The sequence below is a fragment of the Stenella coeruleoalba genome, assembly GCF_951394435.1.
Source record: "Stenella coeruleoalba genome assembly, chromosome: 2".
Classification (NCBI taxonomy): domain Eukaryota; kingdom Metazoa; phylum Chordata; class Mammalia; order Artiodactyla; family Delphinidae; genus Stenella; species Stenella coeruleoalba.
Genome location: NC_137147.1, coordinates 105,059,432 through 105,072,750, shown reverse-complemented (window position 1 = coordinate 105,072,750; position 13,319 = coordinate 105,059,432). Strand labels below are relative to the sequence as shown.

At 54.8% G+C, this 13,319-nt stretch overlaps 1 protein-coding gene across 2 annotated transcripts in view; it reads left to right on the top strand.

The window, feature by feature from the left end:
- The window catches only part of RASGRF1 (Ras protein specific guanine nucleotide releasing factor 1), a 104,506-nt gene that overhangs the window by 51,543 nt on the left and 39,644 nt on the right, over positions 1 to 13,319 (top strand). For both annotated transcript variants that reach the window (XM_079914530.1, XM_079914529.1), the window contains exons 10-13: positions 1,115 to 1,275; positions 5,236 to 5,299; positions 7,358 to 7,494; positions 9,871 to 9,953. In XM_079914530.1, coding sequence (XP_079770656.1) covers positions 1,115 to 1,275; positions 5,236 to 5,299; positions 7,358 to 7,494; positions 9,871 to 9,953 — 445 coding nt within the window. The remainder of the gene's footprint in view (positions 1 to 1,114; positions 1,276 to 5,235; positions 5,300 to 7,357; positions 7,495 to 9,870; positions 9,954 to 13,319) is intronic.

The window sequence follows — 13,319 nt, the reverse complement described above, 5'->3', positions numbered from 1 at the left end:
CCTAGAGGTGACTCCACCTCGGGATGGACCTCCCGCCTTCCTTCCGTCGAGTTGGGGTTCTCTGACTAGATGAAGAGCTTCCCAGCACCTCCTGCTGGCCTGTGCTGCTGCCTCTGGCCCCCGCTGCCCTTGGCCTGAGTATCCTCAATGTGGAGGTTGTTCTGAGCCCCTGTGTCCTTCCCACAGGCCCACCCTGGGACCTGCTGAGCCCAGAGCCAGCCTAGCCTGACTCCCAGCTCCCCCTGAGCTGTGCTGTGCCCAAGCTGGAGGTGGCCGGAAGAATGACCTATCTTGGGGTCAGCAGTGTCCCCAGAGACCAGAAATCTGCTCCATCACCCTGAGCCAAAGCAGTTCTTCCCCTCCTGAGGGTGGGGAAGATCAGACAGGGGAACCCAGCGAGCCCTTTCTCATTTAGTCAGTCGTGCTGCCACCACCAAGGACACCTGCCCTATTCATGCCAGACCAACTCAGGTCTCCAGGGACGCCCAGAGAATAGACCCTGCCCCGCCCTCCAGAACTGACTGTGCAGGGGAGAGGGAGTCAGGATACAGGAAAGGGTTCTGTGCAGTGATGAACGTGGGCAGGAGGCAGATGGCTGCCCAGAGCAGGGCTGGGGAGAGTCAGGGAGGGCTTCCCGAAGAGGCGGCACTGGGCTCTGCAGCAGAGCGTGCTGTGACCAGTCGGTCACGTCTGCGGTGGCTGCATGTGACAGCAGGTGCCCAGTGGATCTTGTTCATCCCTCTGGGCCAGAGCCAGCTCCCCGCTTGTTCAACCTCCTGCCACCCCCAGACCTCAGCCCAGCCCTGCATTCTCACCTCACGGGCCATGTCCTTTGGGGTTCCTTTGCTCTCCAAGGCTCTGGCCCTGGCTGGGAGGTCAAAGGTCCTGCATGGAGCTTCTCTCACCATTCTCCACCCCCCAAACCCCACCACCCGGCCCTGAGGAGGGGCTGGAGGGAGGGTCCAAGGTGCGTGTTTGCTACCAAGAACTAGGATTGCCTTGTCCCACTGCCCTGGCTGCTGGCATCGCACCTCCACCTGCAGCCTCAAAGCCAGGTCAGAGGCGGAGGGTCATTCCGGTAGATGCACTCAGGCTCTCTCTCCTCCCTCCGCAGGCTCCCTCATCCAGGTGCCCATGTCTGAAAAGGGCAAGATCACCAGGGGGCGCCTGGGGTCTCTGTCCCTAAAGAAAGAGGGCGAGCGACAGTGCTTCCTGTTTTCTAAGCATCTGATCATCTGTACCAGAGGCTCTGGTGGGAAGCTTCACCTGACCAAGGTAGGGACGGCGGGAGCGAAGCTGCTGGGGCTGGAGGTCAGACACCGCCTTTACCCTAGGGGTCCCGACTGACCCTGATCGCGGGGCCCAGGGTGGACCAGGGTGTCAGAGACGCGTGAGTGTGCACGCACGCGCCCCGGTCTGACTGGCGGCTTGGCATGAGAAGGCCACTGACGGATTTTCTACTGGAGAAATCGTGGGAAATGGGAAAGCGAGCACGAAGACCCCTCAAGGAGCCCCCAGAGTTGGGGGCTGGGGCAGAGGAGCCAGAGGGTCCAGACAAGACCTTCAAAGGCCTGTGTACGTGTATCTAAGGGGCCGGGGAGGATGGTGGCACCTGGCTGAGGGCAGAGCAGCAGCCAGAGCCTTTGTCTCATTTCCAACCAAAAAGAGGTCAGAGGGCTTCCCTCGTGGCGCAGTGGTTGGGAGTCCGCCTGCCGATGCAGGGGACACGGGTTCGTGCCCCAGTCTGGGAAGATCCCACATGCCGCAGAGCGACTGGGCCCGTGAGCCACGGCCACTGAGCCTGCGCGTCCGGAGCCTGTGCTCCGCAACGGGAGAGGCCCGCGTACCGCAAAAAAAAAAAAAAAAAAAAAGTCAGAGCTCAGACAGCGCCTCTTCGTGACGCCCTTGGGGACTCACTCTGCCAGCACAAGACTCTGCACCCGCGGCAGAATCTCCTGCTCCCCGGCACAGCACACGGCTTATCCCGCTGCTGTGAGCTCACGATCCGGTCCCACCTCTGTCTGCTACATATGTGTGACCCTGGAAACGTCCCGCGCCTGTTCACACCTCAGTTCCTCATCTGCAAAACAGGGATGACTGTCCTCAGCAGAGGCGTGCGCAGATGCAGGCAGGTGCCCGTAAATCTGCTCTGGGAAGCATGAAGCCCTTGCCTCTGTAAGCGACAGTCTCCCCGGCACTGCGTCCATCCCGTGGAAGCTCGCTTCACGAGATTTTAAATCTGAACGCGCTGTGGCCTGGAAAGGGCCAGAAGGTGCCCTTAATTAAGCCAGAGCATCAGGGAAACCATTCTTCCAGACCCTGGATGCCTGGCCCGGAACCTCCTGCAGAGCTAATTGATCAAGCACTGGCTTCAGGGAATATACTGCTTATGTTAACATGTCAACGCATTAGTTGGTCGGCTGCACAAGGGGCAATTAATTTACAAACACTGAAGACTCCAGTTTCAACCAAATTATGTATCAAGGAAAGCCTTCATTATTTACTAGCGCTGGAGTTTCTCCTGGGAAGATCTCTGTCCAGGCTGGGGGGACGGTTCCCCCAGCAGGTGGGGGTCAGTAGGGGCAGGTTGAACTGGAGACTTCAAGACGGCGTTTTAGTCTGAAAGCACGTGCTTTTATGTTTGTTAGTTTTATCTTCTTTTGGTTTGGGGGGTTGTTTATTTGTTTGTTGGAGTTTTCAAAGTCTCTTAGCATATTGGTAAAGAGCATGGAATCTGAGAGCTACTCAAATTCTAGCCCTGCCACTTACCAGTGGGTGACCTCACCAAGCCTCAGTTTACTTACCTGCAAAATGGGAGTGAACGGCTTCCCTGGTGGCGCAGTGCTTAAGAATCTGCCTGCCAATGCAGGGGACACGGGTTCGAGCCCTGGTCCGGGAAGATCCCACGTGCCACGGAGCAACTAAGCCCGTGCGCCGCAACAACTGAGCCTGCACTCTAGAGCCCGCGAGCCACAAGTCCTGAGCCTGCATGCCACAACTACTGAAGCCCACGTGTCTAGAGCCCGTGCTCCACAACACGAGAAGCCACTGCAATGAGAAGCCTGCACACCGCAACGAAGAGTAGCCCCCGCTCGCCGCAACTAGAGAAAGCCCACACGCAGCAACGAAGACCCAACATAGCCAAAAATAAAATAAATAAGATAAATAAATAAATTTTTTTTTTTTAAATGGGAGTGAAAATACCTACTTCATGGGAGTGCTATGAGACTCAAGTGAGGAAGTGGGTGCAAAACACATGGCCCCATGCCTGGTACATTACATAGTAAGTGCTCAACAGGTAATAGTCGTTGTCACTCTTAATTATGTAGTATGAACTTGTAATAATAATAATAATAGCAAGCCTTTGCATGATGATTACTATGAGCCAGGCACTAGCCCAAATACATCATGTATATTTAATTCACAGAACAACCCACGGAGGCAGATGACTGTTACTTTCCCTATTGTATAAATAAGGGAACTGAGACTTCTAGAAACAGCCAGCAAGTGGCAGAGCAGGGATTTGAACCCAGGCAGTCTGGCTCCAGAGTCTGTGTTCTGAAACCAAAGCTAAAATTCAAACCACTTCTTGTTAAATACTGCCACTGGAAATCGAATGCCTTCAGTCCTCCTAAAAGGGACCTGCTACAACTCCCCAAGATCTAAAACTACCGTAAGAATTTTTTGGGACTTAAAGTAAGAGAAGGTTAGAGTTAGATGGGCTTTGGAGATTACCCAGCCCAGTGACATCAGTGGTCAGGTTAAGGCCCAACAAGGCCTGGGGGGCTCCCCCAGGGCCACCAAAGAACCAAACAAGAAGCAGAATGCAGGATTCGGGGGCCCACTCTTGATACTTTCTCCAGGTCCCCCTTTGCCTTCCAGGTGGCAGCCTGCCCTGCAGACATTTTCATGTATAGATTAGCCACCTGGCCAGGTTTCTGTTATTGTCAGTTATTATGTTATTTATCTGTTGCTGTCCCCCAAATGGAGTGCCTTTTTTTTTTTTTTTGGCCATACCACATACAGCATGTGGGATCTTAGTTCCCGGACCAGGGATTGAACCCACGCCCCCTGCAGTGGAAGTGTGGAGTCTTAACCACTGGACCACCAGGGAAGTCCCCTGGAGTGGCTTAAAACAAACATTTGTTGTCTCAAACAGTTTCTGCACGTTAGGAAGTCAGGACAACGTAGCTGGGTGGACATATGTGGCCCAGGGTTTCTTATGAGGTTGCAGTCAAGGTGGCAGCTGGGGCTGCAGTCATCGGAGGCTCGACTGGGGCCGGGATCCTTTTCCAGCGTGGCTCCCACACATGGCTGTTGGCAGGAGGCCTCGTCCCTCATCTGTAGCCCTCTCCTCATGACACGGCAGCTGGCTTCCCCCAGAACGAGTGGTCCAAGAAACAACAAGAGAGCAAGCAGGAGGCTGCAGACCCCAAAGCGGAACACCATCACTCCTGCTTTATTCTCTTAATGAGGAGCACGTCACTAAGTCCAGTTAACACTCAAGGGGAAGGGGAGTAGCCTTCACCTTTTGAAGGATGGGGTATCGGAGAATTCGTGGACGTGCTTTGCAACCAGCACGGTGGTGGTAACTTTCATTTCTCACTACAGGATCAAGGGATCTCACACCTAAAAGATGCTCAGACACTCAAGGCTAAGAGGCGTTTTTCCAGACATTCCTAATAATTAAAAGCCAGCCACTGACCTTGAGCTGGGAACAGGCCCATGAGGCTCTTTCCAGACTCTGCCACTTACCTACCAGGTGACCTTGGGCAAGACGCTTAACTCCCCGATTTCATTTCTTCATCTGTAAAATCGGAATAATACCTGAGACAGGTCTGTAAATTGGTCCTGTTTCCCTATCGGTAACATGCAGGGTTTAGCCTAGAATGAGGGAGTTCAAACTTCAGACTTAGGGCTACCAGGTGATGCCTCAGAGCCGCTGTAGGGCAGGAAAAGGCCGTGCAAGCCAGGTTCTAGCCCCTCCACCCCCAGCCCGACCTTGGCCCTCCTTTGGGGATGGCGTCTCTGAGCAATCCCATTTGAGCCACTTCCCTGGGCTTCCTATATGGAGATAAAGTTCTTCAACTTGAAAACCAAAATACCCACTTGGCACGTAATGTCCACACACACATGTGCGTCTAGGTGGGTGCTCACTCCTCACCCCGATATTCTGGAACTCCGAAACTAGCACCTCTCTCGCTTTGATTCAAGGTGGCCCCTGCTCTTTTTCAGAATGGAGTCATATCCCTCATTGACTGCACTTTATTGGAGGAGCCAGAAAGCACGGAGGAAGAAGGTAAGTGTGCAAGTCACGTGCAAGCCTGCGTGTGCTCACACAGATGCACACACACTCCGCCTGAAAGGTTGGACCCGGGCATTGGTTTTTTTTCTTGGGAGAGAGGGAGGATGCTGGACCTGGAGAGGCTGGTCCTGGGTCTTTAGAGAAGGAGCTCTCTGGCCCTGCAGGTGACAGCCTCCTCCCCCTTCCTGGTTCCTTCCAAGCTCCTTGGGTCCCTGGACTCGGTGCCGTTAGGTTTGGGGGTCACACTTCTCAGTGAGCACCCCTCCTTCACGCATCAATTTGCTACATGCACAGTGGCTCACTGGGCCACGAGGAAGAGGCCGGGGAGGCACCGGGCCTGTCTCTGTCCTCCAGTGGAAACGGGTGGGGTGTGCAGGGACACACGTGCCACCACCAGAGGGAGTGCAGGGGAACGGTCCCCCGCAGTGGTGTTGGAGTGACCAGGACGGGAGGCAAGACTTGGGGAGAAGGGAGCATGTGAGTGGGGCCCCAGCAAACCAGAAGGGGCTGGGCAGGGAGCTGGGGGAAGGTGGTGCCCAGGTGCTCGGAAAGCCGCCGTGTAGGGGTGTCCATGGGATCTCTCTCCCCGGGGAATCAAAATTGGGGGATGGGCTTATTATTTTAGGTGAAGGGGTAGGGTCACTACTGTCTCTTGATTGGACCAAAGTTCGTCCTCGTCTCCCTCCTTCACTGGCCCCCCAGCAAGGCTCTGGAGGCCCTCCCCTGGGGGTGCACCAGCTGGACTCTCTGTCTTTGCCTTTCCCCAGGGTGGGGCTCCTCGAAGCAGGGCTGTGTCTGAAGGACCCCAGATCCCAGTCCCGGCATGGCTTGGGCTCGGGCTCAGGGTTTGCTGGGGGCTGGGGGCATAGTCCACACACACACACACACACACACACACACACACACACACGTGCACGCACGCGTGCCCTGGTCAGCCGCAGCGGGAGCTGGGCTCTGCACCCTTCGTGACCCTCCACTGGGGACGGAGCCAAGCGCCCCCCCACCTCCCCCACCAAGGCAAAAATACATGTGCAGCAATTTACCTGGAGCTCTTACCAGCATGATCTTCAGTCTTGGCCACAGCTGGTCCCGATTCAAGTGGAACTGTCAGTCCCCAAAGCCCTTTTCCCTCCAGGGCCACGAAAGGGAGAGAGGCGTGGCCCCGTGCATCCCCCACTCAACACACAGACACCCCACTTATGAGGAGCCAGCGTCATCCCATCCTCGAGTCACCACACGGAGCGGGCTCTCCAGTGCCCTCACATTCTCACGTGTCAGCACTGGAAGGGTCAGGGACCTCAGAGCCGTCACGCCCCACTCTGCTTGTACAGGAGGACGTCTGAAGCCCAGAGCGGGAAGGGTATCACCCCAAGGTCACACAGCCAGCAAGCAGAGACCAGAGCTGTAGCAGGCCTTCCACAACATTCCACCCCATTCAGGGGACCCCTGATGAATGTGGCCGTGTTGCAAGGAATCTCTGAACTGTGATCTTAGTCTTTCCAAATAAAGAGTTCAAGGAACCCTTCGGGTTAAGAGCAGTAATAAAAATACCTAGAATTTACTTTGGCTTTGGGGAGCTCTCAACTGAGCTAAATGTCCAGCTGGGTCCATAAAAGCTTAGGATCTAAAGTTCTCCTCCTGGCCCCTGTATCACCTTGGCGTAGCTGGAGGGCCCAGCTGTGAGGCCAGTTCTAGACCTTGCTTAGCCGCTGCCCGGCTGGGGGTCTTATAAAGTCCTCCCCGGAGACCTCAGCTCCCCGTTGGCCTAATGAGGGTAGAGCCGACTGGTGATTCCGAAAGGCTCTTCCAACGCGGCATTGGAGCTGTCCCTGTGGGGTTGTAAGCTACTCTGCGCTCTAGGTCTTAGTTTCTCCGTCTTTGAAGTGGGGATTCCTCACCTTAAGAAAAAAAAAAAGATGTTCTGAAACTAGCAAGTGGCCTGGTGCCCTACTGCTGCCTTCACCAGTGGGGCGAGGCAGATATCGTGCAGTCGTTTTCCAACTCAGAAAGGCCCACACTCACGCGGCTAACTCCGTGTTTTGCACCTGGAAGCCAAAGGATCCGGCCAAGACATAGACCACTTGGATTTTAAGATCGGGGTGGAACCAAAGGATTCCCCGCCCTTCACAGTCATCCTCGTGGCCTCATCCAGACAGGAGAAGGCGGCGTGGACCAGTGACATCAGCCAGGTGAGCGACATCACTTGTCCTTGAAAGCAGGTGGTCCCTTCATGCCTAAGCTGGTGGGGGGCGGGAGGCAGCTACAGGGTTCTAATGGAAAAGACGTGAGTATCTCTGCCAACCAAGGCTGAGCCCAGCTAGCTGTCCAGCTCGCAGAGTCCCCTGGGCCCCCCGTAGAGTGTGGTCTGGGAGCCCCTTGCATCTGGATCATCCCTAGGGCAGTTTTTAAAACTCCAGATTCCTGGGCTCCCCTCTGGTCCCCTGCAGATTTACTACATCCAAGCCTCTGGCACGAGGCCTGGGAACCTACGTTTCGGCACACGCCCCAGGCCATTGGTACCACAGAAAAGTCTGAGCACCGTGACCCAAGGGTGCTGGATGTAGCAGAGCCAGGAGAGAAAGCAAAGGGCCCGCAAAGCCCGGAGTCCGCTCTGCAGGAGGGAAGGTTTGCCTGCACCAGCGTTAGGGCCCCACTGGGAGAGTCACAGGAAGCACAGACCTCCCAGGGACCAGAGAGCAGACCCAGAGGACTGCGGTCACTTGCAGGACCAGGGCAGAGGTCTGAGTCTGGAAAGAGGCTGTCGGCAGCACCGGGCTGCTGGCCCAGGACAGGCCTCTCCTTGGGCCCATCCAGGGCCTGCAGTGGGTCAGCCCAGCCCCGTCCCAGGAGCACAGGAACCTCTCTGGACCACCTGCTCTCTGCACAGTGGAGGAGAGTATTAGGAGAGCAGCTGATGGTGGGAGGAAGGGGGCAGCGAGGCTGGAGATGTCCCCCTTTCGGGGGAGGGGGCCTGGGAGCTGTGTTTATGGAGAACTGGGGGGCAGAGCCTTTACTGTATTTCAGGGCAGTCCCCCCACTCACTCCCTGCCCCTCATTTTTAGGCCTCACACCTGGGCTGCCCTGCCTGCCCAGCGCGCCGCCCCGCAGTGTGGCAGGGTGAGGACAACTAGTAGCAGACGTCTGCTCTTTCTCAGTCTTGCCCTCCCAGCTTCAAACAACCAGCGTGAGGGCTTCCCTGGTGGCGCAGTGGTTGGGAGTCCGCCTGCCGATGCAGGGAACGCGGGTTCGTGCCCCAGTTCCTGGGGGATCCCACATGCTGCGGAGCAGCTGGGCCCGTGAGCCATGGCCGCTGAGCCTGCGCATCCGAAGCCTGTGCTCCGCAATGGGAGAGGCCACAACAGTGAGAGGCCCGCGTACCACAAAAAAAAAACAAAAAACAAAATAAAAACAAACAACCAGCGTGCCCCGGAGAAAACCGAAAAACTGGAAGGCTCGAGCATGGCCTTTTCTAGTCCTCAGGGAGCCATCAGAGGCTCAGGGCTGCTCGCCTGGAGGGTACCCCCCGGGCCTGTGTCCTCTTGAGGGCTGCATTGCTGATACCACCAGGCGTCAGGGCCCCCCAGGCCCACTGATGCCTCCAGGCAGCTCTGATCGGTGGCCAGGCACCCTGCGTTGCAGGGTTGCCAATGGAACCAGAGCTAAAGAGAGTCTCAGGTGTGCAGCTGGAGAAAGTGGGCTGGGAAGGGCCACTGACACAAGCCTTCCTCTGGGGCCCGCGAAAAACTAGGGGTCCTGGCCCTGACCCACTGTGCCCGCCTCTCTGCTCTCACTTCCCGGTGACCTTGGCCCCTACCCGCACGTACACATCCTCAAAACCAGAAGATACTGTGATGTGACCCTGTAGCCCGGGCCAAGGAGAGACCCTCACTTGGCAGAAATGTGAGAGCTTGGAGCAGGGGGCAATGAGAAGGAAAAAGTGATGTATCTCTGAGTCTTTTCTTTTTGTTTGGGTGTATACTGTTTATTCAAAGAAAGATTTGGATTTTGAATTTTTTTCAGAGGCTGAGTAAAATGTACAATCTCCTGCCTTAGTGCTGGCAGCCTTGCCACCCCCAGGCAGGATTTTTACTATGGAAAACCGTCTGTGGCTTCAGGATGTGGGCACTGTGGTGAGCAGAGGACGGGGGTGGGCAGGACGGCACCCGCTGAGCCGGCCTCCCAGGACAGAGGCCCCAGGTCACTGTGGATCTGATCTTGTCCTCGCTGCTGGACCTCAGAGGTCAGCCACAGAGTGGCCAGGGTCAGACACTTCCATTTTTGCAAACAGCCCGAGGAGGTAGGAACCATTATCCCCATTTTGCAGGTAGGGAAACTAAGGCCCAGGGAAGTCGAGTACATCCCCAAAAGGTCACCGAGCTGGGGACTTGACTTCGCATCAGAACCCAAGGGATGCTGTGCGTTGACCCTGCCCTTGCCTGGACGACGCCCTTTGACCTTGCATCAGGCCGGGGCCTGCGCAGCCTCGCTCGGCAGAACCGCCGCTGGGCCTGGGTCTCGGAACGGAGACGGAGGCTCTGACCCGGGGGTCCTCTCTCTGATTCCAGTGTGTGGATAACATCCGGTGCAATGGCCTCATGATGAACGCATTTGAGGAAAATTCCAAGGTCACTGTGCCGCAGATGATCAAGTAAGTGCCCTGAGCCCCCTCTTGTCCGGGCTGAGCTCCAGAGGGCCACACAGTGACCACGAGGGGCTCGGAAGATGCCGGGGTTCATCTCTGGGGTGTGTTAGGTGTTTGATTTCAGTTAACTTCTATTTGGTTGATGGCTTTGGTTTAGTTTTTGTAGTTGTTTGTCTTGAAAATGTGGATTTTCGTATTAGGCTGTTTAAAGTGGAACATCAGGAATGACATTTCATGCACTCTGTTTTTTTTAATAACAATTTTTCTTTTGTTTGGGCAATGCCAGGGAGGAAGGGCGAGGGGGCTGCCATCCTGCTGAGCTCAGCTCTCTGAGCCCCGCCGGGCAGCGCAGCCTCCTGGCCTGCACCAGCCCTGCTTCTCCTCCAGCATCTGCTCGCCTGACCCCCTCACGGTGCCCCCCAGGTGGCCCACTGGTTCCCTGGCCTCCATCTGAACCGCTGAATTCCCAGCTGCTCTGCCCACCTGGCATACGCCAGGACCCAGCTAACCGACCCCAGGCGTGTTGTCCTGCCCAAAGCAAACCTTGGGGACCCACTGCCTCTTTGCTACTTGAAGTGCACACTCAGGGGAACTGCAGGCCGTTATGTAGTGAGGGTGTGAAAGGTCCCACCCACCCCGTTTCGACAGCAGGCCTGATGAAGCGAGCACGCCAGCAGCTAGGAGCTAGCCCAGGCAGGGTCGTGTACGCCAGAGCTTTCAAGCATCCGGCTGAGTTTATGAGGAGTAGCCCCACCCCACCCCATGGCTACATTGTTTAACAGCCGAAGGTGCTGGAGCCCAGAAGGAAGGTCTGGACTTGAAGGCACGAGCCCTGGCCCACAGCTTCTGCTCTGTGTATGATTATGGACAAGTCACTTAACATGTCTGAGCTCGGGTCTCTCACCTGTTAGTGGGAGATGATAACACCCACCTGCCTACCTCCTGGATTTGTTTCAACGATGAATTTAAAAAACCACATGTAGAATGATGGTTAAATGTATAGTGGGTACCTACTTATCTTCTGCAAAGAGTGCGTATTGAGGCAGTAAAAGTGAGCAGATGAAACCAAAATAAACTCACCCGTGAAAGAAAAAATAACAGCATTTTAAACTATGATGGTGATAAAGGGAATGGAATATCCAGGTCAAAGTGACAACTCCAAGGACCTGTCGGCTCCCAGACTTAAGCGTGGCCTCCTTGGCAGGAGTAGCCCATGGGCAGCGTCCCACTGCGAGGGCGCCAGGGAGCAGAGATGAGCAGACGTGGCATCCGTCCTCAGGGAGTTCTCCATTTAGTGAGAGAAAGAGACACATAGAACTCGTAAAACGCTAGCGGGTGCTACAGAATAGAATTGTATGATGCTACGAACGAGGGTTCAGAGAATGAGTGACTCGTTCACCTGGCACAGCTGGGGAAGACTTTCCCAAGAAGAGGACATCAGAACTGACCTCAAAGGATAAGTTAGGGTTTGCTAAATGGTGGAGGGGGAAGGGCATCCTGGGAAGAGGGAACAGCATGTGCAAAGACGCAGAGGCAGCGAAGCACATGGTGTGTTTGGGGAATGATAAAACGTTCCATGGGGCTGCAGTGTTGGGAGAGTGGTATGTCCTGGGGGAAATAACCTTAATGCAATTGTGGCCTCCAAGTTCACTACCAGATAAACTCTCCCAGAGGTCTTGGAACAGAAAGGCTCGCAGACCCAATTAAGATGCTTAACCACACAGTCTAGTGAATCAATTTTAAACACTTAGTGAGAAACCAGGGGAAAGAGAAAGGATAGTAAGTTAGTGCCTGTTACACGTAGTTGCATGAGCTAGTTACACCGTGGCCATGGTCCAGCCTCTCTCCCTGCCCCATCTACCTTCCTTGCTGGTGGAGCAGCTACAAGGACCAGAGTTGAAGCTTGATCAGTGGATCCAAGGGCACACGCTTGCTCTGTCTGAGAAGTCGGGGCAAGTATGTCTGGCCACAGTGGCAGCTCACCAGTTAGACTGAAGAAGACCTACAGGTTTATCTATAGTTCTGGGACGGAGGGTAGAGGGTCAGAATGGATGTCGCCAGTGGGTGGCTGACTTAAGACATGAATATTGAGTGTACGCTATGCCTCATGAATATCAAGTGTAGCTGGAATATTTGGTGCACGCTTGGTCCTTCCACCCCTCCTATTTACATCGGGCACATGAATGCTTTACTTAGTGTATATATATGCCTGCCATGGCTCACAAGCTGTTTGCTCCTTCGTCTGTCCTCCTTTTTTGTTTCTCTTATTTTTTATAGCACAACTGTATTTTCTTAAACAATACAGCGGGCTGAAGAGGTGGGCAGGAGTCAGATAATAGTAACGTGACAGGTGAGGAGTTGGGTTTTCTTCTGTAGGTGTTAGCGTTGCACCCAAGGCGGTGACGGGCGCCCCCTGGTGGCCAGGGATAGAGTGGCAACAGAGAGCCTGCCTGGAAAAAGGCATCAGTGGTATAGCTGGAGGGTCCGTGGCTGGGGGGACATTCCCTAGATGTGTTCCCCGTAAGCCTCTGAGTTTCTGGCATGGTTCCCATTTCAGATACCCCACCCTGTTGTCAGACTGAATTAAGAGCGTCCTGATTTTTGGTTTGCAATACAAAGAAACATTTAGTCCCATGCACCCTGAGTATTCCTGCTACCCTCCCGACACACTGCATCCTGGCCCTCTGGTGGGTAGATGCTAGTGGCAGCGTTTGAGAGGAAGGTCCCAGAGAATGAAGGTCATCAACCACCAGCAGCCCAAAGATCCAAGAAGTCTCATTCCATCTGCCCTGGGTCCTGAGGCTCTGCCCCAACATGTGACCTCAAGGACAGGTAGACCGAAGGCGGGGCACTCCCCCTGCAGAAGGAAGAAGAGGGAAGCCCTTTCCAATCAAGCCCAGGCCTCTCGATGCCTGGGAGACAGGAATGCCACTTGGAGTTTCATCAAGAAGTATTGGGGGGCTTCCCTGGAGGTCCAGTGGTTAAGACTTCGCCTTCCAGTGCAGCGGATATGGGTTCGATCCCTGGTCAGGGAGCTAAGATCCCACATGCCTCACAGCCAAAAAACCAAAGCGTAAAACAGAAGCAATATTGTAACAAATTTTAATAAAGACTTTAAAAATGGTCCACGTCAAAAAAAAAAAAATCTCAAAAAAAAAAAAAAGTATTGGGAGAGCAAAGAGAGAGGCAGGCCTGAATTTACAGTCAAGAGATGCTTGTGTTGTGAGGGACCGAAAACCCCTTCTAGCAGGGCTGGTAAATATCTAACACACGAGCCAGCCATTTGGATCAGAATCCGGAATCCGTGGCAGACATTACTAATGGGTCACGGCAGTCTTTAAGGCTGAGCCTGTAATGGTCAACACAGCCCCA